The sequence below is a fragment of the Macrotis lagotis genome, chromosome 2, assembly GCF_037893015.1.
Source record: "Macrotis lagotis isolate mMagLag1 chromosome 2, bilby.v1.9.chrom.fasta, whole genome shotgun sequence".
Taxonomy (NCBI): domain Eukaryota; kingdom Metazoa; phylum Chordata; class Mammalia; order Peramelemorphia; family Peramelidae; genus Macrotis; species Macrotis lagotis.
The window spans coordinates 133,183,188-133,209,750 of NC_133659.1; the positions used below are offsets into that span (position 1 = coordinate 133,183,188).

The window sequence follows — 26,563 nt, forward strand, 5'->3', positions numbered from 1 at the left end:
CCCTAGGAATATTATAGCCAAGTTCCAGAACTCCCAAGTCAAAGAGAAAATATTACAAGCAGCCAGAAGGACAAAGTTCAAATATCGTGGAGCTGCAGTCAGGATCACACAGGACTTAGCAGCAGCTACGTTGGAAGCTCGTAGGGCTTGGAATATAATATACCAGAAGGCAAAAGAGCTTAGAATGCAACCGAGAATCAACTACCCAGCAAAACTGAATGTCCTCTTCCAGGGAAAAAGATGGACTTTCAGTGAACCAGGGGAATTTCAAATGTTCCTGTTGGAATGGCCAGAGCTGAACAGAAGGTTTGATCTTCAGATACAGGACTCAGGAGAAGCACAGAGAGTGGAGGAGAGGGGGGGGGGATATGAGGGACTTGATGATGAACTGCATAGAAAAATGACACTGATAATACTCATATGAACCTTCTCAGTTAATAGAGCAGGTAGAGGGAGCTTTTACAGTTGAAGCACAGGAGAAAGCTGAATTTGAAGATAAAATGTGGTGTAAAATGGAGTCAATAGAAAAAAAAGGGAAATGGAATGGGAGAAAGAAAAAGGAGAGGGGGGGATAGGCCAAGATATTTCATATAATAAGATTTTTCTTTATTACAATGAGCTATTGCAATGACATGGAAGGGGGGAAGGCAAGGGGGAATGAGGGAATCTTCGCTCTCATCAGAGGTGGCCAGGAGAGGAAACAGTATATATACTCAATGGGGTATAGGCATCTGGAGTAAGAAGGAGAGTGGAGCAGGGGGAAGGGGTGGGGATGTGAATAAAGGAGGAGAGGATGGACCATGGGGGGAGAGTGGTCAGATAGAACACAATTTCTTTTTTTACTTCTTGCAAGGGGCTGGGATTGGAAGGCTTGTCTGGGACCATAGGGCCAGGTGGATGCTGGGCCTAAGGGGTGGTAGAGGGGTTCGGGGCCTCGTGGCCCCACGGCCAGGGATCTGTCTGCTACGCCACTCAGTGACCCTACAGCAGAGTCAGAGTGAAAGGAGAGAGAAAATATAGTACATGGTAGTGGAGAAATAAGAAAGGAGGGAGTTGCGATCAGCAATGGCAACATTGGAAAAATATGGAAGTAACTTTTGTGATGGACTTATCATAAAGAATGTGATCCACCCATGACAGAGTTTTTGGTGTTGGAACAAAGAGTGAAGCACATTTTTTATTATTACTATTATTATTTAGGGGGGCTGCCTGGGGCTACATAGCAGGGTGATCATTGGGTGTCTGAGGCCAGATTTGGACCCAGGTGCTCCTGGCTCAAGGGCCAATGCTCTGTCCACCACCCAGCCACCCCTACTATTATTACTATTTTATTTTGGGTCTTTTTTCTTTTTTTGGTTTTTGCAGGGCAGTGGGGTTGGGGTGGCTTGCATGTCACATGGCTGGGTGATTGTTGGGTGTATGGGACCTGATGTGGGCTCAGGTGCTCATGGCTCCAGGGCTGGTGCTCTGTCCGTTGCACCACCTGGCCATACCTACAATTATTACTATTATTTTTTATTTTCATTTTTTTCTTTCCCTTTTACTTTATCACTCAAGCAAATATATACTTTTTGGGGGGAGGGGGAATTTTGTTTACTCTTAAACAATATTTTTTGATGTATAAAAAACATTTGTACAAAATGAGAATAAATAAATACTAAATATAAAAAAAAGAAAGTCTCATATCTCCTTGGTACTCACTCTTCAACCTATAAAATGAATTTAAATCTGGGACCCTTAACCTCATTTATTGGCAGCCTAGTAAAACCAATAAACCCCCAATCAGAATAATGTTTTTAGGTATGTAAAATGGAATACACATAATTACAAAAGAAACCAATTAGATTGACAGTTTTTAAAATCAAAACAGTTCCCTGATTAAGAAATCTGATGAAGGAGGCCATGCCTAGTTTGTGGGTTTAAAGGCTAGCAGGAAGCTTAGAGAGTTTAATCAGAGCCTCCAGAGTCTCAAAGGTTTTTTTTTCCATTAAATGTTGTAGAAGGTAATTCTAGAATGGAAAACATGTGTTATTTTTGCTTTTGTTCTTCAGTTTTTATTTTTGAAAATCTCTACTATAGTCATTTAAGTATTTCTGCAGTGACAATTTCCCTTTCTTCTTTTAGATCCAAAATTCATTTGAAAACAAAATTTTTAATGATGTGCTTTTGTGGAGGGATTAATTAACCATACATGGCCTTCCACAACTTTTAAGTAACAGATGCTTCATTTTTTTAAATAGGTTTTTCTTGATGGAGAACTCACCAAGCAATCCATTATTAATTTGGTGGATTTAGCAGGTAGTGAAAGGCAAAAATTCTCTGGATCTGAAGGAGACAGATTGAGAGAAGGGTCACGTGTTAACTTAAGCTTAACCACGCTGGGCAATGTCATCAGGTAAGGTAATCAAGAAAGAAACATCTTTCTGATATTAATTACATAAATTTTAGATGATATTCAAAGTGGATTTTTCTTTATAAGTCTTTTAAAATCCATTTATTTGGAGCATTTAAATTAAGTATTAAAGAATATGGATAATTGTACAAAATATACAAATGAAGTCTGCTGTTTAGAAAAACAAGTTAAACAACAACTTTTCAGACTTCAGATTTATGGTGCTTATCTTTGTGGTGCATGTCTGAGAACCAGGAAATCAGTAAGTATTTATTAAATCTTTATTCTATACTTGGCACAATGCTATGTGTACAAAGAGAGGCAAAAACACTGTTCCTGCCTTCAAGGAGTGCAAGTCTAATGGGGGGAAACATGAAGACAACTAAGTACATAAAAGATATATTATTTATATACATACATACATATACACGTGCGTGCGCACACACACACACACACACACACACACACACACACACGTACGCGATCGAAGGTGAAGAATGGGAACAGAGAAAGGCCTTCTAGAGAAAGAGAAGCTGAATCGAGTCTTGGAGGAATTCAGGGGAACCAAGAGGTGGAGGTGCAAGACTGGGGGCTGGGGGTTGGAATTCAGCCAGTCTAATAACATAGACTTAAAAGACTGGAATGTCCTGTAAAACCAATGCAGCTGGCTCATATTTGAAAAGAAGTATTGGACATCTGAAGCAATCTTACGTGTTGGAGGTTGGCATTAGCAACCTTTTTAACAGATGATATGGGGCTTTTGTTCTTCAGTTTTCATTTTCATATTTTAATGTCTTCCATTTTAATTAATTTAATTAATTTTAAATTAATTTTATTAATTTTAATTAAAATTTCATTTTAATGTCTTTCTAAACACAATGACAATATATTATTTCTGAACAGACAACTGTCAATTTAAAGAAGGACTATAACAGGAATTTTAATGAGGCATTAGAAATTATGGTGAATCTATAAAAATATAGGAGAGTGGTTCAGCTGTCAGTCAGCACCAGGACCTCCAGCCATTGTTTTCATTGTCTCTTATTTGTGCTGGAGGAGTTGATATTGTTTGATAGCTCATCCAGCTCACTGGTAAATCGTCCTTTACTCCCATCTTTGATTCAAAAAACAAGTTCTGAGGTGTATCCTTCATTAAAATAAAATGTAAAGAGGAAGAAAAAAATTCATCCAAATCAATCAACTGATCAAACAAATGTGATGACTATCATACATCCTGAATACTTTCCCTTGATTTTTCACTGCAGATGGCACTTATATTTTCTCTTGTCATGTCATAAAGAGATTTATTTTATTTTTCTTCTGTTGTATGTTCTTTTTATTATAGTGCTCTTGCAGATGTTGCCATGGGGAAAAGAGTTCTGCACATCCCCTATAGAGACTCTGTTTTAACCCGACTCCTTCAGTCAGCCCTGGGTGGGAACAGTAAGACTATTATGGTAATATATGTATTTTGCTGAAATTTTATATCATATTACCTTTGTTTCATTGGTTATATGCACAATGAAAACAATACACTATCAACTCTAATAAGAAAAACTGTTGAGTTATAGAACTATTTCACTTTTTCTCACCTGAAGGGTCATTTCTCATTTCCATTATCTGAAAATGAGCCATTAAGATGCACAGACTAAAGACTGTTTAAAGTGAGTTTCCCCAGTCCATTTAGAAGCCAATATGATGCTTCTAAATCCATACATTTAAATAGATTATTTCAATCCCCAAATTATCAAGTTCTTATATGATAGGTGCTAAAGATGAAAAAACAAAAATGAAATAATCATTTCTCTCAAGAAGCTTACATACTGTTATATAAAAAGATGTTGCCTTTTTCCTCACAGTTCATTACAAAAAGTATAAAAAGAGAAGGAAACTGAGGCATGAGTTTCTTAGTTGGATCCCCTATCTAATGCAGGTGGTGCTCATCTATTGATGTGGCCAGGAGAAAAAAGTAGGTCACTGAGACTAATTATTTATTCATTACCCCAAAATACCCCAAGATTTTAAAAAGTGAGCAAATTGACTATTATTTCATCTAATTTAAATGGTTTCCACTCTAAGACTCACATTTATTTATTCATTATTTCTTAGGCAATTTAAAAATTATTTGAAATCGATGTTGTTATGCATGTTCTAAAATAATGCAGTAACCATTCAATTGAAGCTTTTTGAATCCAATTACTTTGAATGCATAAGTCAACATTTATTTTGACCTATACCATAAGAGGAATTTAGTTTAACTGTGGGTCTCATTTTTTAGAAGAGAAATTTGCTAGTCTAAGGTATTCTTTCTGTGTTGCTCTATTTATCTTGCTCTGTTACTGTTGACTTAAAAGTTTGACCTGATAATTTTTTCTCATCAACTTTACTAAGATCTATGACATTTTAAGTGGTGGCTTCTCTAACTCCCACTGTCCAGCATTCCCTGGTGCAGAGTATGTAGTTATGGGATCTAGAAAGCTATGCCAATGGAATATAAACTGTGATAGGTCTGGAAAAACTTGAAATACAAGCCCAGAGGCATAGTGTCTGTTATCCAAAGGCCAATCTGTCTAGATTCAGAAGGTTTACTGTCAAGATGTTAGCCACCAGCTAAGTGAATAAAAATTTCAATATAAGGGAAAATGGATGGTATGCACTCTACTGAAATCCCTGGTGTTTCCAAGAATTTATTTTTTTGAAGTTTTTATAAGTATAAATTAATGTTTGAGTTTTGTTAAGAGTTTCAAGCCATTTCTTTGATGCATTTGTGCTGTCAATGTAAGTACTCATGCCAGTGATGCATGTTTCAATCCATCCATGGCTGCCCATCTTATGATACCTTTGTCCCATCTTTCTGTAAATCCTCTCCAGGAAATATTGCTCAATTTGCTGAAGACCTTCTTATTCTCTTCACCTTGCATGAATATCAAAGGAGTACATGGACACTCCATTGGTTTTATTTCAAACTTTTTATATGTCTTTTTTTCCCCTAAATCAATAAAATGTAAGTACCTATTATATTCCAGAGACTGTGCCCAGTTCTGAGGTTACAAAGATTAACAATCAACTATCCCTGCTCAGAAGAAGCTTACATTCTATCAGGTGAAACATGTCTACATGTAAATATATGCAAAGTAAATACAAGAGACAAGCTTGTGTTTGATGGGATGAGGAAAGGCCTCATGTAAGGAGACTACTCTTAAACTGAGTTTCTCAGAAGCATAAATACAGAGAGAGGTAGAGAGAACATTGTAGAAATGGGGGACAAGAGACAGAAAATTATATATGATGAACAGCAAGAAAGTCAATTTGGCTAATTATAGAGAGTATAAAGAAGATTCATGTATAATAAACTGGAAATATAGGTTGGGGGAAGAGAAGGATTTAAAAGCAAATAAAGGAATTTTTATTTTATCCTAAATGTAATAGGGCATTTATTGAGGAAGATAATGATGTGATTAGATATCACTTTAGTGGCTCTACTGAGGATAGATTATAGAGGGGAGAGATTTGAGATAGGTAGACAAAATAGAATTGTTGCTCCTGAAATAGTCTAGGTGAGAGGTAATGAAGAGCTGAACTAGGGCAGTGGCTATGTAAGTAAAGAGAAGGGAACAGATGTAAGAGATCTTGCAGAAATAGATATTCAAATCACCTTTTTTATGATTTAATTTGCATTTTTAAAATAAGATTTTGAGTTTTACAATATTTCCCCCATTCTTGCTTCCCTCCTCCACCCCCACAGAAGGCATTCTGTTAGTCTTTACATTGTTTCCATGGTAGATATTGATCTCAGTTGAATGTGATGAGAGAAATTATATCCTTAAGGAAGAAAAATAAAGTATAAGAGATAGCAAAATTACATAATAAGATAATGGGGTTTTTCCCCTAAATTGAAGGTAATAGTCTGGTCTTTGCTCAAATTCCACAATTCTTTCTCTGGTTACAGATGGCATTCTCCATTGCAGACAGCCCAAAATGGTCCCTGGTTGTTGCACTGATGGAATGAGCAAGTCCATCAAGGTTGATCATCACCCCCCATGTTGTTGTTAGGGTATACAGTGTTCTTCTGGTTCTGCTCATCTCACTCAGCATCAGGTCATGCAAATCCCTCCAGGCTTCCCTGAATTCCCATTCCTCCTGGTTTCTAATAGCACAATAGTGTTCCATGACATACATATACCACAGTTTGTTAAGCCATTCCCCAATTGAACATTCACTTAATTTCCAGTTCTTTGCCACCACAAACAGGGCTGCTATGAATATTTTTGTACAAGTGATGCTTTTACTCTTCAAAATCTCTTCAGGGTATAGACCCAGTAGTGATATTGCTGGATCAAAGGGTATGCACATTTTTGTTGCCCTTTGGGCATAATTCCAGACTTCTCTCCAGAAAGACTGGATGAGTTCACAGCTCCACCAACAATGTATTAGTGTCCCAGATTTCCCACATCCTTTCCAACATTGATCATTGTCCTTTCTGGTCATATTGGTCAGTCTGAGAGGTGTGAGGTGGTATCTCAGAGATGCTTTAATTTGCATTTCTCTAATAAGTAATTATCAAATCCTCTTTTAAAGTGACAAGTTGAGAATGGTTTGGGGATTGTGAACATGGATAACTGGAAGAATGGCTATGCCCTCAACAGAAATAGACAAGAGGGAAGTCAGAGAAGATCTGAGGAGATTGCAAAAAGGGAGAAGATAATGAATTGTATTTTTAGATGAGTTGAATATGAGGATTTATGAAAGCACTCCCTGAATTTCTAAAGGGTATTGTGCAGATGAGGCATTAGCTCTGATATCTTCATCCCTAGAAGTTTTCAGAGGAGCAAGTTTAAACATATGCAAAGAAAAAATTTTCTCACAATGTACTGTTTCAAAGTGGGAAGAGTTTGCTCTAAGGTGTATTCAGTTCTCCTACACTGGAGGTCTTGAAGCAAAGACAGGATGACCATTTGTTGGGAATGTAGACGGATAGAGGGGATTCCTGATCATGAACACGAGTTGTAGAGAGGATTCTTGATCACTCATACCTTAGACTCTGAGGTCCCTTCCACTTCTGACATTTGTGATTTGACTCCTCACTTTCTCCCATGCTCCATATCTAATCTGCTGCCAAGTCATGTCTATTCTACCTTCATTACTTCTGGATACACCACCTTTTCTTCTCTGACACTGCTACCATCCTGGGACAGGTCTTCATCCCCAGCAGCCTGTTGGTTGATCACCCTACCTCAGTCTCTCCTTACTTTATTCAGTTGTCAAATTGATCTTCCTAAAGCTCAGGTATCACTCAACCATTCCCCAATCAATAAACTAGTAGTTCCCTGTTACTTCTCTGATCAAATAGAAAATCCTTAGTTTGGCATTCCGAGTTCTTCAGGTCCTGATCCACTCCTGTCCTTCCAGTCTCCCATCATCCCCTCTCAGATATTTTCTATGATTTAGTGGCACTGGCCTTCATGCTCAATTTCATCTTTCAACTCTAGGCATTTTCACCAGCTGTTGCTCCTAACTAGAATTCTCTACCTCCTGGCTACTTTGACTTTCATTCCAGCTAAATTCCACCTTCTACCAAAATACCTTTTTCCAATTCTTCCTTAATGTTTGTGCTTTCCCACTGTTAATTATTTCCAATTTATTTTGTATTTATCTTGTTTGTACATAGTTGTTTTCATGCTCTCTCCCCTGTAGAACATGAGCTCTTGAGAGTAAGGTCATTTTGTACCCTTCTTTCTATCCCCAGTGCTTAGCACTGTGCCTGGCTGTGTGTAAATGATTAATAAAGACTTCATACTAATACTACTAATAGCTCTCACATGTAGAGCACTTCATATTTTGCAAAATGATTTAGAAATATTTTCTCATCCCATCCTCACAACAACCCAGTATTATTATTCCTATTTTAGGACTGAGGAAACTGAGGCAGGTAGAAATTAAGTGACTCCCACAAGACGAATTGTTTAAAACTGGATTTGAATTCAGATCTTCCTAACTACAGCCACTAAGTCACCTGCCGCTGCCTGTTAAATGACTAATTCTGTAATGGAAGTAATAATTATGTAGAATAAATTTGAGCAGCTAGGTGGAGCACTAGCCCTGGAGTCAGGAGTACCTGAGTTCAAATCCGGCCTCAGACACTTAATAATTACCTAAGCTGTGTGGCTGTGGGCAAGACACTTAACCCCATCTGCCTTGCAAAAAATAAAAAAAAAAATTAAAAAAAGAATAAATTTGAGTAATTTGACCACTTCAAAGTATTTCTTAGTCCATTACTTCAAACCAACTGTAGTAAGTGGCAGAGGTGAAATTTGAACACAGGACTTTTAAGTCGAAATATTGTCTTCTTTTTATAATACCTTGTTATCTCAGTCTCTAAAATTTTATATTCAGTTCTTAGCTGGATCCCTTTCAATATATAGCATCTGGCTCAAGAACTCTTTATAAAGTTAATACATGGAATTTAAAATTGGTGGCTATATTTACAGATTGCTGCGATAAGTCCTGCTGATATCTGTTATGAAGAAACTTTGTCAACTTTAAGATATGCTGAAAGGTAATTTTATGAATATTTATTACCTTTAGTGGTTCCAGATGTCTACATCAGACAGATTCATGCAATATCACAGCTGCTGAGTTAATTTTTTTTCTTTTTAAAGGGGGGAAAGGTTAGGTTGTTAGTATGAGGAAAAAGAAACTAGGATAGAGGGAAATGTAGGATCATTCATTCTTTCATTTGGAAGGAGAAACATATTAAATCCTATGAAAATATTTGGTTACACCAGTGCTAAAAATACTTTATGAGAAACAATGAATTCAGGAATTAGCTGTCTTTCACTGATAGCATGTCAGTGTTCTTCCTCTGGAACACTTAAGGGAAGGAGAGGAACTATTGAGTCTTGTAGGAATGAGAGTAAGAAGCATCAACAATTCTGAGAGAGGGGTTAGACAGAGCTGTGTGATATAGATTGTTAAAACAATTAACTCAGGGGAGCAGCGAGGTGATACAGAGCATAGAGTATCAGCCCTGGAGTCAGGATTCAAATTTGGCTTCAGATACTTAATAATTAATTACCTGAGTTCAAATTTGGCATCAGACACTTAATAATTACCTGTGTGACCTTGAGCAAGTCACTCAAACCCATTGCCTTGAAAAGAATAAGGCAGGGATGAATAATTTACTCTGGAATTGCTGGCCTCCTATCATCTTTGAACTAACCCCATTATCCTCTGAAAGTCATGAAATTATTCAATTTAAGCCTTTCTTTTCATCTGCAACCACATCTTAGAATATTTCAGAAATTATTCCTTACCATAATGTATTCAGTAGCAGTCTATAGAATTCTTATTTCCACAAAACAATTTGACATGTCCTTGAAAGTATTATAGTTTAAATTACCTGTATCAAAAATGAAAAGGGTGGACTCAACACTAGTGAGGAGGAAATTAAAGAGATAATTTGGGGCTATTTTGCCAAACTCCATGCCAATACATTTGATGACCTGAGTGAAGTGGATGAATATTTACAAAAATAAACTGTCCAGATTAACAGAAGAGCAAATAAAATACTTAAATAACCCTATTTTAGAAAACAAAAATTGAAGAAACCATCAGTAAATTTCCTAAGAAAAAGTCTCCAGAGGCAGCTAAGTGTCACAGTGGATAGAACATGGACCCTGGAGTCAGGAGGACCTGAGTTCAAATGTGGACTCAGACACTTAATAATTTCCTAGCTGTGTGACCTTGGGCAAGTCACTTAACCCCACTGCCTTAAAGAAATAAAAAGAAAAGGTCTCCAGTTCCAGATGGATTTACGAGTGAATTCTACTAAACATTTAAGGAACAATTAATTTCAGTTCTACATAAACTATTTTAAAAATAGGAGAAGGAGTTTTGCCAAATTCCTTTCATGACAATATCATGCTGAAACCTAAATCAGGAAGAACAAAAACAGACAAAGAAAATTATAGTCTAGTCTCTCTAATGGACATTAATGCAAAAATCTCAAATATAATTTTAGCAAAAAGATTTCAGCAAGTTATTATTAGGATAATATACCATAATCAGGTAGGATTTATACCAAGTAGACAGGGATGGTTCAATATTAGGAAAACATTCAACATAATTGAACATGTCTATAACAAAACCAACAGAAATCATATGATTATCCTAATAGATGCAGGAAAAGCCTTTGACAAAAATACAACATCCATTCATATTAAAAATACAAGACATTTTAGGAATAAATGGAATTTTCCTTAAAATAAAGCAGTATCTAAAACCATCAACAAATAAACTTGAAGCATTTCCAGTAAGATCGGGGATGAAACAAGGATGCCCTGATATCATCACTGTTACTATTCAATATAGTAGTAGCGTTAATTTAGCATTAAGAGAAGAAAAAGAAATTGAAGGAATTAGAATTGGCAATGAGGAAGCAAAACCTTCGCTCTTTGCATATGATATAATGGTATACTTAGAGAACCCAAGAAAATAATCTAAAAAACTACTTGAAACAATTCAGAAGAGTAGCAGATTATAAAATAAACCCACATGAATCATCTGCATTTATATATATGAGCAAAAAAGCCCAAGAACAAGAGATAGAAAGAGAAATTACATTTAAAGTAACTGTTAAAACATTAAATATTTGGCAATCTGCCTCCCAAGATAAACCTGGAAACCGTATAAACACAATTACAAAGCACTTTTCATACAAATAATGACAGATCTAAACAACTGAGAAAATGTCAATTGCTCATGGTTAGGTGGAGCTAATATAATAAAAATGACAATTCTACCTAAATTAAATTACTTATTCAATTCTATAACAATCCATAACTACCAAATAACTCTTAGTAAGCTAGAAAAATAGTAACAGAATTTATATGGAGCAACAAAAGGTCAAGAATATCAATGGAATTGATGAAAAAAACTGTAAAGGAAGGTAACCTTGCTCCTAAAACTGTACTATAAAACTGGCAGTCAGCAAAATTAATTAAGAAATAGAGTAATAGATCAGTGGATTAGGATAGGTTCAAAAGAAATAGTTCAAATCCAGTCTCAGACACTTAATAATTACCTAGCTGTGTGGCCTTGGGCAAGCCACTTAACCCCATTTGCCTCGCAAAAACAAAAAAACCTTAAAAAAATTAGCAGTAAATGACTACAGTAATCTATTGTTTGACACCCACAGACATTAGTTTCTGGGTTAACTCATTATTTGACAAAAATTGTTGGGAAAACTAGAAAATAGTATGACAAAAAGTAGGCATAGATCCACATCTCACACCATACCCTTTACCAAAATAGGGTCAAAATAGGTATAGGATTTAGATATAAAAGGTGATATTATAATTAATTAATTAATTAATAGATGAAGAAATATTCTATCTGCTAAATCTATGGAAAGGGAAAAATTTGTGACCAAATAAGAAATAGAGTACATTATAAATTGCAAAATGGATGATTTTGACTATATTGAATTAAAAAGGTTTTGCATTAATAAAATCAATGTTGCTAAGTTTAGAAGGAAAACAGAAAGCTGGAAAACAACTTTCTAAGGGTTCTGATAAAAGTCTCATTTGTAAGCTATATAGAGATTTGGAGGCAGCTAGGTTGTGCAGTGAATAGAGCAGCAGCCCTGGAGTCAGGATCCAGTCTCAGACACAGAATAATTAACTAGCTGTCTGACCCTGGGAGAGTCACTTAACTCCACTGCCTTGCTAAAACTAAAACATATAGAGATTTGAACTAAATCCCCAATTGATAACTGGTCAAGGGATATGAACAGTTTTCAAATGAAGAAATTAAAGCTATATATAATCATGAAAAAAATGCTCCAAATCCTTACTGATTAGAGAAATACAAATTAAAATAACCATGGGATACCACCTCACACCTATCAGATTGGCTAAGGGAAAGTGATCAATGTTGGAGAGGTTATAGGAAGATTAGGACATTAATGCACTGTTAGTGGAATTGTGAAGTGATCCAATCATTCTGGAGAGCAATATGGAACTATGCCCAAAGAGCAATAAAACTGATCATATCCTTTGACCCAGCAATATCAATACTAGACCTATATCCAAGAGAAATCAGAAAAAGTGGAAAAAATTCCCCATGTTCCAAAATATTCATAATAGTTATTTTTGTAGTACAAAAAATTGGAAATTGAGGGGATGCTGATTGGGGAATGGCTGAACAAGTTATAGTTTATGAATATTATGGAATACTGTTGTTCTTTAAGAAACCATAAATGGTAGACTCTAGAGAAGCATGGAATGAATTATGGGAATTGATGCAGAGCAAAGGGAGCAGAACCAAGAGAACACTGTACACAATAGCAGCCACATTGTAAGCTGCTCAACTATGATGGAAGCGGCTCCTCTCATCAGTTCAGAGAGTGAGGACAATTGTATTAGACTGGCTATGGACTATATTATCCCCATCCAGAGGAAGAAAAACAAAACAAACCCAAAAAACCCCCTCAGAATCTGAATGAACATTATGTTCACTTTTTTAAAAAATTCTTTTATGTTTTTCCTTCCAAACTCATGGTTTTTTTCTTTTCCCTTAGTCCTAATTCCTAATACAGGAATAACGAATCTGTAAACATGTTAAATACAAATGTATATATGTACAATGTTCATCAGACTGTTTGCTATTGAGGGGAGGTAGCTGAGAAAGGAAAGGAGGAAGTTATGTAACTTATAAATTTGCATATGCATATGAATGAATGTTGAAAAACTTGCAATCATTATGGAATACTTCTTCAAAAGGATGTTTTTTTTTTCTTTTTGGGGGTGGTTTTGTTTGTTTTGGGCTTCTGCTTGAGAAGAACTAAAAAGATCAAGAACAAAGCTGTGATAAATACAAGCCCCACTGAGAAGCTGATAAAAGAACTGAAGGCAGAAAACAACAGACTGTTGTCCAGGCCTGCAGGACTGGGAAATTCAGGGAAAAGAGTAGCAGATAAAACAAGTAGGTATCATCAACTAAAACGACAGAGCTCTCTAACATAGCCTGAGGGAAATAGAGGTGTTGAGCAGCCAGCCCTAAAGTTGGGTCTGAAAGCTTTGTCCAAAGAAGCAGAGTCCAGTGGGAGGGAAAACCCCCCAAAAACAGTGACCCTGAAGTAGACATAGGAACCAAATCACTGGAATTCAGCCAGCAAACCTTTACTAGGCCTACCTCCTTGCTATATGTGGAGAACAGGCTGTTTGCTGGGCATAGAAGAATAAGAAATAAATTGCTAGCGAGGTGATTTATCTTCTTTTCTGCCTGCATCTAAAGTTTTCAGTTGAAAAGGAAGGAGACTGGGTTTTCAGAAGATGCCCTGAAGGATTACTGAACTATTGATACCAGAATATGTTTCAATAAGAGCTTTACATTTACTACTCCAAAACACAGCTCAGTCCTCATCTGGTAATAGCACCCAGTGGGGATCTTCACAGGTCACACTGTCACCAGAATACATGAACCCTAGGATCCATCTTTTTCAGTTCTAGATTCCTGAACTGTCATTCTTTTTAACAGACATCAGCTTATCTTCTTTAGAAGGTGCCAACATTTTGTACAAGCAGGCAATTGCTTGTATGTATTTTGCCTAATCTACCTTCAGGGTGAGTTCAGATCAGGGCTTGAAGGACAGCTCACGTGGCAAAGCATTTTTTTCTCAAAGATAAATCGCTGTTCCAATTTTTTTTTAAAGTGAACAATTGAAGAGAATCCCTTCCAACTAAATTAGGAACTAGCCTTCTTTGTTCTCCACTGATAAATACTCTGAGGCTCCAAGCATTGGTGGGAATCTCACCCATGGAGAATTGATTCTTCCTGGGGCTTTTTCTTTCTTTCTTTCTTTCCTTCTTTCTTTCTTTCCTTCTTTCTTTCTTTCTCTCTCTCTCTCTCTCTCTCTCTCTCTCTCTCTCTCTCTCTCTCTCTCTCTCTCTCTCTCTCTCTCTCTCTTTCTTTCTTCCTTTCTTTCCCAACCAGGACTCAAAAGGCTGAAAAGAACACAGGATCCCCCCAGCCACGGACTGTTCAGAGTTGGTGCTCCCCCAAATTGGTGATGTTATCTTTATCTTTTTTCTTCTACTTTGATTATAGTATTACTAACCCATTGTCTTTTATGTATTAGTTGCTGTATTGGATGTTATTGTAATCAATCTATTCCTTGTGTTGTGTAATTAAAATACTTTCATTCTCAAAAAAAATAAAGTGAACAATTGGAAATTACTTCAGAAACAGAGCTAAGTAATAAAGTAATAATAAAATCAATGTATGTGGGGAACTTTTGACCACTATAACACAAAAGGTTCACAAAATGGGTTGGTTGTTAGCAGAGAAATATTGCATTAAAAGTTCTCTTTTGGATGAGTTTAAATCTGGCCTCAGATACAATAATTACCCAGCTTTGTGACCTTGGGCAAGCCACTTATAGCCCCATTTGCCTTGCAAAAAGAACCTAAAAAAAAAAGTTCTCTTTTTAGGATGGACCACTCTGTTCCAGTCTTGGTGAGTGAATACACTGCATAAGCAAATACATTAGAGGTATTAAAAAAAAAAAGGCAGTAAATGTATAATTTTTAAAAGGCACTTAAGCACTACCATTCATTTACAAGTGAATTCTCTTTAATATCTTTTTGCAATAGAATTCTTAACTGCATTGTATTCTCTTATATATTACATAAAGGTAAGTGTACAGTTCTCAATATACCTTGAAGACTGGGTCAAGGTATTAAGGGGTTTTTTTTTTGTCCATAGTCTTTGATGCTGTACATTTCATCTCTAAAACATCACTTTCCTTCCAGAGGAACTGGAGTATTTACTGGCAAAAAACCAACTACACCTTCAAACTATCCAGATTACATGGGAACACCAACTGGAAGAGGCTCGAAAGGAGTGGGAGGAACAATATAGTGCAATCACACAGGTGAACTACTAAGGGCTTTGAAATCAATTGGTTTTGCGTTCCACTAACTTGCACAAAACTAAAGTCTTGTGTTACATCAAGATTTTCTCACTCCCAGATTGCTCAGTGTTCCCTGAATGGGGTAGCTCAGTGTCCCAATGGCTGAGCCAAGAGTCCCAGGCCTGAACCAAGAGGACCTGAGTTCAGATCTAATCTCAGTCACTTAGCAAGTCACTTAACCTTGTTTGCCTCAGGTTCCTCATCTGTAGAATGAGCTGGAGAGGGAAATAGAAAACCACTGCAGTATCTCTGCCAAGAAGACCCCAACTGGCAACATGAGGAGTCATACAAGACTGTAAAAGACACCAAAGACATGGAACGCACACTGAAGTTGGGAATCAGGAGACTGAGGTCCTTAGACTGGATTTGTCACAAAATTCTTGGGTGGCATTGTGGGTGTAGGAATGGGAAGCCTAGTTTAGTTAAGAGCACTAGAGTTGCCAAGGGGATGGTACCCCTCTTAGTTTCAGCAGTTCTGTTCCCTAGGGGCTAAGTCCCAATTCAGTTAGACAAGAGCTAGGCCTGAAAATAACTAGGCTGTATAAATGCTTCTTTTTCCCCTAACTAGGGGAGGGTTTTTTCAGATGTCTGTCTTCCTTCCTGTTTTCCTAGATTGGAAATTTAGTGGTCACTTAATGTGTTGCCCCTAATATCAGGACAGAGAAACTTTAACCTGCCTATTTTTCTGAAATGGGCAGGTTAGTGCCTCCTCAGGTGGATTGATAGTCCTCTACACCTGGAAGCTTATTGTATTAGTGGCAGAAAATGTGGACTCCCCCTTCAGTTTTAGTCCTATTGCAAATCAGTATTCCTAAACTCCAGCAATCAACCCACTTCAACCTCCTCAAGAGCTGCAGGCATCCCCAGCTTCATGTCTTAATGACCAAAGACTGCCCAACTAATTGGAATGACTATTTTCCATCTACTTCAGTCTCCGTGATTGCTGAAAAAAATATTATTCACTATTTTTTTGAAACCAAATATTTCCATGTATTTCCAGGACCCTGAATAGTTCAATTCAATTCATTCCTTTAGATAAAACAGTCTTTGTTGCTAATTCATTTGTAAAATGAGGGGGCCAGACCTTTAAGATCCCTTCCAATTATAAATCTATGATCCTAACTTCTTGATATCAAGGACTATTACTTAATAGGTGAACAATAAATGCTTAATAAATTGAAAAAAAAATTTAGACCCAGAGGACCTGAGTTCAAATATTGCTGTACCACTCTGGGCAGGTGTCTACACTTGCCAACATCTCCACATGAAAATGTGGAATCAGGCTTTCACATTGAATTCACATTCATCTCTGCCAAGGTAGTCCATTTGACTAATCTCGAAGCCATGTGACTCCAGGCAAATCACTTAAACCAGATTGTCTCTTCCCTTCCCCCAAAAGCAATAAAGCATCATTAAAACTAAAAAAAAAAAAAAAAAAAAACTTCTTAATCTCTATAACCTGGTAAACTTGAAAGACAAATTGTCAAGGCTATAGGAAATGCCAGATTGCAGATAAGCCTTGTATTTAGCTTGGTGGTCATCTAATAACTTGGAAACAAATGAGGGAAAAAAGAGCCAACCTTACTTCCCAAAAGGCTTGTTTGGTCCTAAGCTTTAGCAAAATCTATTCTATGGGGACAATTGAAGAAGAGAGAAGAAAATCAGGAGCTGGAGTAAACCTGAGATAAACTTCATTCCTCTTTCCAAAATATTTTCATTTTCTACCCTTAGGCATGTCTGAGAGCAGTAATAAAGGAAGCAGTAGAGAGGGAAAGGGTGAAGATTAGCTAAAAAGGGAGTCATGGGAATAGCTGCAAGAGATGAGAGTAAATTTGATCAAAGGTACAAGGAAAAAGATCAGAGACAGAAGTTAAGGATTTGGGGACGATGTCAAGGAGTACTAAGGTATAAATAAGGGAGAAGGGAGAATTCTGGCAAAAGGATTATAGTTCAAGGTGATGTAGAAACTGAAGTGTGTGATATAGGAGGCTTGAGGAGAAGAGAGATTTGAAATAATGTGAGATAATGTAGAAAAGTAGGTTGGAAGTAGATTTTGGAGGACCTTAAATACCAGACTGTAGAGTCTATATTTTATCCCAGAGGCAATAAAAGCTCTTTCTTGTCATAAAATGATTATATGGGGCGGCTAGGTAGCGTAGTGGATAAAGCATTGGCCTTGGAGTCAGGAGTACCTAGGTTCAAATCCAGTCTCAGACACTTAATAATTACCTAGCTGTGTGACCTTGGGCAAGTCACTTAACCCCATTTGCCTTGCCAAAAAGAAAAAAAGATTATACTAAGAAATCTAGATTATCACTTATCACTGTCCAAATTTCTGGATTTCAGTATGCTAGCCTATAATCTCAAGTGACCAAATGATGACCACTCCTGATTGTCTGGATCACATAATATCTTGGAACTAACCCTCACAGAATCGTTCCCTGGAACGAAAGCTTCATTTTAATGAAGTGTGAATCTTCTGATTAAATTATACTATTGTCTTATGTTCTCTAAGGTACATAAATAATGTAATTTTCTTTTTTTCCCCTTTGTTTTTGTTGGGCAATGAGGTTAAGTGACTTACGCAAGGTCACACAGCTCATCCGTATCAAGTATCTTGATGGCAGATTTGAACTCAGGTCCTTCTAACTGCAGAGCAGGTGTTCTATCCACTGTAGCACCTAGCTAGTCCAGTAATGTAATTTTCAAGAGAAGTAGATGGAAAAGGAAGTCTGATTCTGATGTGTCCTTAATGGTACCACTAACCGTGGTTTCCTTTTTAGGAGCGGCTGATGATTAAGGCTTTCCCTTACCTCTTCAATGTCAATGAGGACCCACAGCTCACAGGAGTTCTCAAACATTTCATTCAAGCTGGTATTCAACTTACTTTATATTATTTTGTGACATTCAGTGTTCTGTAGTCCCACAGTTATTAAAATTAACTACATTCTTTCATCCAGTTGTCAACTAAAGTTCACTTCATCACTTATCCAAATCCTTTTTGTTGGTATCTGCAGGACTTAGGTCATTTGTCCCCCCCCTTTTTTTTAAGTTTATTTGATGTGCCTTGTTTTAAAAATCACATACATTTACAGATTGCCCCCACTCTATGAGTAGTTAGTTTCTTGCAGCAAAGGAAAACATAAAACTGGTTTGTTGTCCTTTCATATCAAAGACCACCAAAATGACATCTCTAGGTTAGAAAGAAATTACATTGTCTCCAATTGTGGCTGATCAGACCAATTTGAGCTCAGAATGCTCTACCACAGGTTGGGTACAAATAGTCCATGGAAGCACCTGAGGTGTTTATTTATGCATCTCCTGTTTCCTTTGAGCTGCTTACAATGTGCCTTCCTCAAAGAGCACAGCACCCTCACTGATGAGGGCCCACCATGCTATGCTGTACAATCAATTCTGAAGTTCTTAAGAGCAACCTTCCAGGTATCCCAGAACTGTTTCATATGATCCTCTTGTGAGTGCTTGCCCTGTGTGAGTTCTCTATAAAATTGTCTTTTTGACAAATGTATGTCTGGCATTCTAACAATGTGTTCAGTCCATTGGAGCTGTGCTCTCTGTAGTAGTATTTGAATGCTAGACAGTTTAGCTTTAGAAAAGGACCTTAGGGTCTGGTATCTTCTCCTGCCAGGTGATCTTCAGAGTCTTCCTAAGACAATTTAAATGGAAGAGATTCAGTTTCCTGGCATCGTGCTGGTAGATTGTCCAGTTTCACAGGCATATGGCAATGAGGGCAGAAGTACATTGTCTCTGCAGACCTTCAATTTGGTAGTTAGTATTGCACATCAATTTCATAACAACATACTTGCCCAGGCTCTGTAGAGTGGATAATGCTCTCAAGATTTCCTCGTCACCAGTGGAGTGAAACAAGGATGTGTCTTTGCTCCCATGATTTTTAGCATGATGTTTTTAGCCATGTTATCACTGAGGTTAAACACGGACGGCATCAAAGTAGTCTATCACACTGATGGTAAGTAAATTCTTCAGCTTGAAAAGGTTACAAGCTAAGACCAATATGGAGGGAGTGTTGGTGCATGTTCTTCTGTTTGCAGATGACTCTGCACTCAATGTAGCCTTTGAAGCCAAGATTCAACAAAAGTATGGATCAGTTTTCTGCTGCTTGTTCGGATTTTATACTAACAACACCAGGTGCTCCATCAGTCAGCACAACATCATCTATTTGTTCTGAAGCCAAATTGTTACATTATAAGACCTAGAGGATGATGGAGAAATATAAGAAATAGATGGGCAATTTTTTCTAGGGACTTGGCAATGATATGAAGAAGAAATATGTAATAGCTTGGGTCAGTGACTGAATTATTTGAAATATTTTTAAGAATAGAAAAGATTGGGGCAGCTAGGTGGCGCAGTGGATAGAGTACCAGCCCTAGAGTCAGGAGTATCTGGTTCAAATTCAACCTCAAACACTTAATAATTAACCTAGCTGTGTGGCCTTGGGCAAGCCACCTAGCTCCATTTGCCTTGCAAAAACCTAAAACAAACAAACAACAACAACAACTACAACAAAAAGAATAGAAAAGTTGTAGGCACATTTGTAAGCAAGAGGGAAGAATCCCATAAAAAAGGAGAGATTGGAGGGAATGATTGAGACATCAGGATTCCAGAAAAGACTGGAGGAAAATAAGCACAAGAACAGAAGTACAAATTTTGACCTTAGCCTTGTCAAGGAGAAAGACTATTTCTTTCTCAGACTGGAACAAAGTAGGAAGGATGAGTCATGATTTAAGAAAATTTTGAGGTGTGAGAAATCAGGAAAATAGAGGGGAGAGTAAGTATGGCCTTGGGGTTTGAGAAGAGAGAGAAGATTACTAATATAGTCAAACAAGGAGGTTGTGCTTATAGTGGACCTAAATGGCAGGGTTGCCTGAATTTTGCTAGTTGCATCTGACAGCTCAAGAATAAGAATGAAAAAAGTGAATGGTTGTAATAATCAAAGATAGAGAACTGGTATAATATGAACAAGTGGTTAGAGGATTCAAGAGTGAAGCAGAATGTCTAGCTGAGCTGACCAATTAGAGATATCAGCTTGTGAACACTAGTAAGTATGACCAGAAGAAGAATAATGAATTGGAGATCGGAGATATACAATGATTAAGTCACAGGGCAAGAAGAAATAAAAGGGGCGGCTAGGTGGTGTAGTGGATAAAGCACCAGCCCTGGAGTCAGGAGTACCTGGGTTCAAATCCAGTCTCAGACACTTAATAATTACCTAAACTGTATGGACTTGGGCAAGCCGCTTAACCACATTTGCCTTGCAAAAAACCTAAAAAAAAAAAAAAGAAAGAAAAGGAGAATAGGATTGTTGGGGTAAATTTGTGGGAAATGTGGAAATGGGAAATTGTGAAGGCATGACTACCCCTGTGGATTTTAGATAAAATAGAAATAGAACATGAGAATTGAATAAGTTGAGAACTGAGAAGCCATCAACTGATAATATTGACTTCAACATGTATGTTGAAGTCAATGTATATTGAAACTGAATAAATAAATGCAGAGGTAGTCCATGATCTAGGTACTTCTCTAGGCAAAGGGTCATTAGATTATGTCGTCCCAGATCTAGATGAGGTGGTATAAAGGGATAATGTGAATCTCTAAGACAAGTTTACAGATTGATGGGGAGAATTGGGAAATTCTAATGGAGAGCAAAGAGAAAGACAAAATGTTTTAAGAAACGGTTACAGTTTATATTGATGTCCATTCCTATATCCAGTTCCAATTTTTGGCATCAACCACTTGTTTATTATCAACTGTATAATCCCCTCTTCAAGCTGTATGTCTCCTCTTATGCCCACGCTTTCAGCTGAGGATGTCATATGTCATTTAAAAAATGATGTAATATGATGAGAGTTTCCTATTCTCTCCTCTTCATCATCTTACCTCTCATTCAAACCTCTACCCCAATTCACCCCATCTCACATTGAAAGGGTAGCTATTTTCCTTGCCAAAGAGAATAATGCACTATTGATTCCATCACCTCTTATCTTTTCCAGAAGGCTTGCCCTCTCTTCAATCATTTCCTGTCTTCTGGCCCCTGCTCTGCTGCTTTTTTCATACATACCAAAATCTCACTACCCTTGAAAAATACTGACATGAGAGGCAGCTATGGGGCACACAGTGAATAGAGCACCAGCCTTGGAGTCAGGAGGACCTGAGTTTAAGTTTGACCTCAGACTCTTGACAGTAAATAACTATGACTTTAGGCAGTCACTTAACCCCTATTGCCTCATAAAAAAATAAAAATTTATCATTTGATCTAACATTTATCACTAGTAGTCATCCTATCTCTCCTTTCCTTCTGGAGAAAGCTGAGAAAGCTACTTCTTTTTTTTTCCCACCTGCTTTTAAACCCTTTGCAACTGGCTTTATGACCTCATCATTCAACTGACACCACAAAATAGCAAATGACCTGTTTTTAAATTAATTCAATTGACAAAAATCTATTTATTCACTCTATTGGAGAAAAGAAAGAAAAACAAAGCTCTTGTTAAAAAAAATTCTTATTTTGGTCATGTACAAAACACTTGTTTCAATCTGCATTCTGAGACCATTATCTTTTTGTCAGTATCACAAAAAAAAGAAAAATATTGATTATGTCCAGTTTTTCTTATATGTGTCTTTATACAGTAAATAGTTGTTTGAATGTCATCACCCCTTTTTGACTGTGAGCTCCATGGGAGCAAGGATTGTCTTTCTTTGTATCTCAGCACTTAGCAGAAGGCCTGAAACAGAAGATGTTAAATATTTGTTGACTAATGTCTATCATGTGAAAAAAGCTAGACATACAATATACAGAAGCAAGCAAGTAAAATAGTTTTGAATAGACCCAAAGATCTTAGTAGCTAGGATAGGAACTTATTATTCAATAACCAGTGCTAGAAAAACTAGAAAGCCATCTGGCAGAAATCAGATATAGATCAACAACTCACTATATTCAAAGATAAGTTCCAGATGACTGTGATATGAAAACTTTAAAATCATCAATAAAGCTTGTTAAAAGATTAAAATTAACCAAACATAAGGGCACATGATAGGGAGTCCCAGATGCTGAAAAGGTTGAGGTTGGCTACTGGATTACTTGAGTTCAAGAGTCATAAGCTAGAGTACATTTAAATTTGATCAGGTATATACACTTTGGCATCAATAGGATGAGTACCCAGGAGCAGAGGACCACCACACCGCCCACTTAGGGGCAAGGTTAAAGATTCCATACTATTTGGTATTGAGACCTAGCTGCGTGTGGCTTCTATACTTCTTGCCTAAATGAGATAAGTAAACCTAATCTAAATAATAGTAAGAAAACCTAAAAAATATAAAAAACAAAAAAGTTTTTCTTGAAAAAAAAAGTGAAATCATAAGCCACTTTGGTTTTCTTTTTACTTTTGAAAAATGGTATTGATAAACTTTGTTTCAGTACATTCTACAAACATAATCCCAATGGATTCCCTCACTATTTTACACCCTGAGAACAGCACCATAAAAAGTCATGGAGACAAACAGTCTTATTCCTTACCAATTCTGTTGTGATCAAAATAAAGGGATAGGTGTTTTGTTTTGGTTTTTTTAAATACCATCATTGGTATTTGAGTATTGATGTTATTTTTCCAGGGAAATTGAAATCAAACAGCTGTGTTAATTGTGTTTATGGGTTCTGCTTTGTTCTCTATCATTTTAATAGTGGAATGTTTTGTTTTCATGTTTTTTTAGGTTCATCTGATGTTGGTCAAGCAGCTTCAAATAAAATTATCCTTCAAGGATTGGGGTAAGTTTCTATGAATCTGCACTTTTATAACAGTATCAAAGTTATTCTGCCACCTAAATGGGGGCTCTGAGAAGCTATCTTATTTATCTCTTTGTCCTCAAGGAAGGCCCCATCCAACTTCTTCTGGACCACTACAAAGAAAGAAATTGTATACCATTTTCTAATGACTCATTCTAATCGTTACCAACACAACACACATACATATTCTCCATGGAAGTCCTCTTGAGATTTCATTGTGGAAGTAACTGCATTCTCAAAGATTATGTCCATACAATTGGTATTAACAGTTCCTTCTGAACTAAAAAGACTTTGTATATTGTCTCTGAGACAGACTAAATTTTATTTAGAATAGAAATATCAGGGGCTGCTAAGTGGTGCAGTGGATAGAGCACCAGCACCGGGCCTGGAGTCAGGAGTACCTGAGTTCAAATGTGACCTCAGACACTTAATTACTTAGCTGTGTGGGCTTGGGCAAGCCACTTAACCCCTTGCCTTGCAAAAACACTTAAAAGAAAAAAAAAGAAATATCAAAGCAAGAAGAGGCAGTATGACTCAGCAGAAAATTAGCCTGGAAGCCAGGAAGACTTGGGTCCCAAGCCCCATCTCTGTCTCTTATTGGCTGTATGACCCAGAGCAAACATTGAACCTCTCAGTTGGCTGGCAACTTTTAAAGAAGCCAAGTAGCGAAGAAGATGCAAACCTTTAGCAGCAGAAGAAATTTCCTCTCTGGGAGTTGTCTGTCCCCCTGAAATCATGGGTCTGATTCCTGTTTTTCTCCCTTTTCTCAAGACTGAAAAAATCTCTATTACCAGAATTAGTATCATAATAGATTCTTATACTTTGCAAGACATGTTGTTCTTCTATGTGTGATTCTCTGGAATTAGAGAATAAATACATTGTAGGCAAGTAATTGGCACAATAGATGGAGACCTGGATCCTAAGTCAGGAAGATCTGAGTTTAAATTTGGTCTCAGACATTTTCTAGTGATTCTGGGCTATCTGTTTCAGTTTCTACATCAGTAAAATGAGGAAATCAGTAGCATCTACCTCCCTCAGGAGTGAAAATAAAATAATATATTTGTAAAGTGCTTTGATAACCTTAAATCATATAAATGCTAGCAGTTGTTATTGTTGTTGTTGTTTCATCTTCATTTAACCTTTCAACAGACTTTTTTTTTCCCTCCGAAGAATGGAAAAGGAAGTTGCTCCTTTTTTTTTATTATTGATTATTTCTTAGTAGGGGCGGGTGACATAGTGGATAAAGCACCAGCCTTGGAGTCGGGAGTACCTGGGTTCAATCTGGTCTCAGACACTTAATAATTACTTAGCTGTGTGGCCTTGGGTAAGCCACTTAACCCCATTTGCCTTGCAAAAAAAAAAAACTAAAAAAAGATTACTTCTTAGTGACCCATAAATCTTCTGTCCTTACAGAATTTCTGATAAACATGCCACATTCACCAACATGGATGGAGAAGTGATAGTGACTCCACAGGGCAAGTGCAGAGTCGTTGTCAATGGTGTGCCAACAATGACAAAGACAAAGCTGCAACATCTGGTACCTGTCCATCTGTAAATAAATAAGTAAACAAACAAGCAGATGGATGGATGGGAAGGAGGGAGGGATGGGATGGGTAGTTGGATAGGATGGATGGATGGGAGAGAGGGATGGATGGGATGGATGGATGGTTGGAAGGGAAGGATGGGATGGTTGAAATAGATGGATGATGGATGGATTGATGGATAGATGTGGATGAATGGGAGGGATGGATATATAAGATTCTAGATTGACATGTTTTCTGCCCTACCAAGAGAATTTCTGTATAAATAGCAGCAAATAGAAGCTTCACGTTTTGCAAAGCACTTTACAAATGTTATTTCATTTTATCTTCCCAATAACTTGGGAGGTAGACTACATTTTACAGATAAGAAAACTGAGGCTGAGAGAAGTTAAGTACTACATTTACTCGTGTATAAGACATAACCTTTTGGAAAAATTTGGGGTCTAAAAACTGGGAGCATCTTATACAGTGGTTGTAGATTTTTTTACTTGCATTTCCTGCTTTTTGTGCTTGTTTTTGTACTCATTGTTGATTTTTTACTTGCATTTCCCACATTTTCGTGCTTTTTGTCTTTGAGTTCATTCATTGTTTCTCATTCAAATGCCATAGATGGAACTGAAGATGAGGCAATATATGAAGACAGTGATTCATCATTAAGCACAGATGGGGACAAGCTAATAGATGGGAGTTTTGACAGTAATGAGCTGTATGAATTTTATGATGAATAAAATGAGTTCAATAACTTTTATGTAATATTATTTTTTCCAAATTTCGGACCTCAAAATTCAGGTACATCTTATACATGGGGAAATATGCTACTTCCCATAAATGTCTGAGGCTGAATTTGAACTTAGGTCTTCCTAGCTTCAAGTTCAGTACTATCTTTTATAATAGCTTCTCTGACTTCATCTCTCTGTTATGTCTACATTAGATATATTATCTTTTAGATATACTTTCGGGAATGTTAATTAGGTATACTATTAGTTATATTATTAGAATATCATATTATATTTGCTTCTTAGATTCTTTAAGGTGGGTATGATGTAAGCTGCATTTCATAGATGAGGAACTGAAGGTCAGCAAGATGGTGATTCATAGTTATATGGAACACCAGCTTTGTTGTATCTCTTACAGAAACTAGAAATTGTTATTGTCTCTAAAAATCGTGGATCTTGACCAGTTACAGATTAACTATCATTCTTTGAGGAATATGGGTGACCAGAAGTTTTTAACTAATGTTTTAGAGCCAGTTCTAAACTTTTTCGGGGGTTGTGGATTCTTTGGTAGTCTAGTGATATATCAGGATAATGTGTTTAGATGTATAAGATAAAATACATAGGATTTCAAAAGAATCCAATTATACTGAAAAACAATTCCAATAAATGTTTCAGAGCACAAAAAAAATTCACTGACTCCCATGAAATCTATCTACTCGTCATTTAGGGGTCCATGGATCCCATTCTAGAGATACTAAAATCCTTCTTCTAGAGAGCCTGTTAGATGGTGCCTGATAAGAGAGGATTAAATTTTACCCTCATATTATGAATAGAAAAGAAAAGTATGCTTAAGAAATTTGAGGTACTTCCTAGAAACACTGAATAATGAGTCTGTGTCTCAGAAATGAGAAATCAAAATGTGGTAGTTAGAAGTAACTCTAAGGGTGTCCATTCTCAGATATAACATTGTAAATGAATGTTTTGTTATTGCTTACATTATTAATGAATTGTCTAGCTAGCAACTTTGGTACTTAAGTTTAGTAGATTAAAAGTTTTGATATGTAGTAAAAGATGAAAATGAAAAACTTTATGAGAAAAAAGATTTCTCCAGTTTATTAAATATTTAAT

The 26,563-nt window shown here is 36.8% G+C and overlaps 1 protein-coding gene across 1 annotated transcript in view; it reads left to right on the top strand.

Moving 5' to 3' along the window:
- LOC141513221 (kinesin-like protein KIF28) overlaps positions 1 to 26,563 on the top strand; it is a 58,916-nt gene that overhangs the window by 16,429 nt on the left and 15,924 nt on the right. Inside the window, 8 exon segments of the mRNA XM_074222843.1 lie at positions 2,241 to 2,395; positions 3,738 to 3,849; positions 8,881 to 8,948; positions 13,233 to 13,375; positions 15,205 to 15,326; positions 18,149 to 18,239; positions 23,106 to 23,160; positions 24,592 to 24,715. Of these exon segments, the coding sequence (XP_074078944.1) occupies positions 2,241 to 2,395; positions 3,738 to 3,849; positions 8,881 to 8,948; positions 13,233 to 13,375; positions 15,205 to 15,326; positions 18,149 to 18,239; positions 23,106 to 23,160; positions 24,592 to 24,715 (870 nt within the window).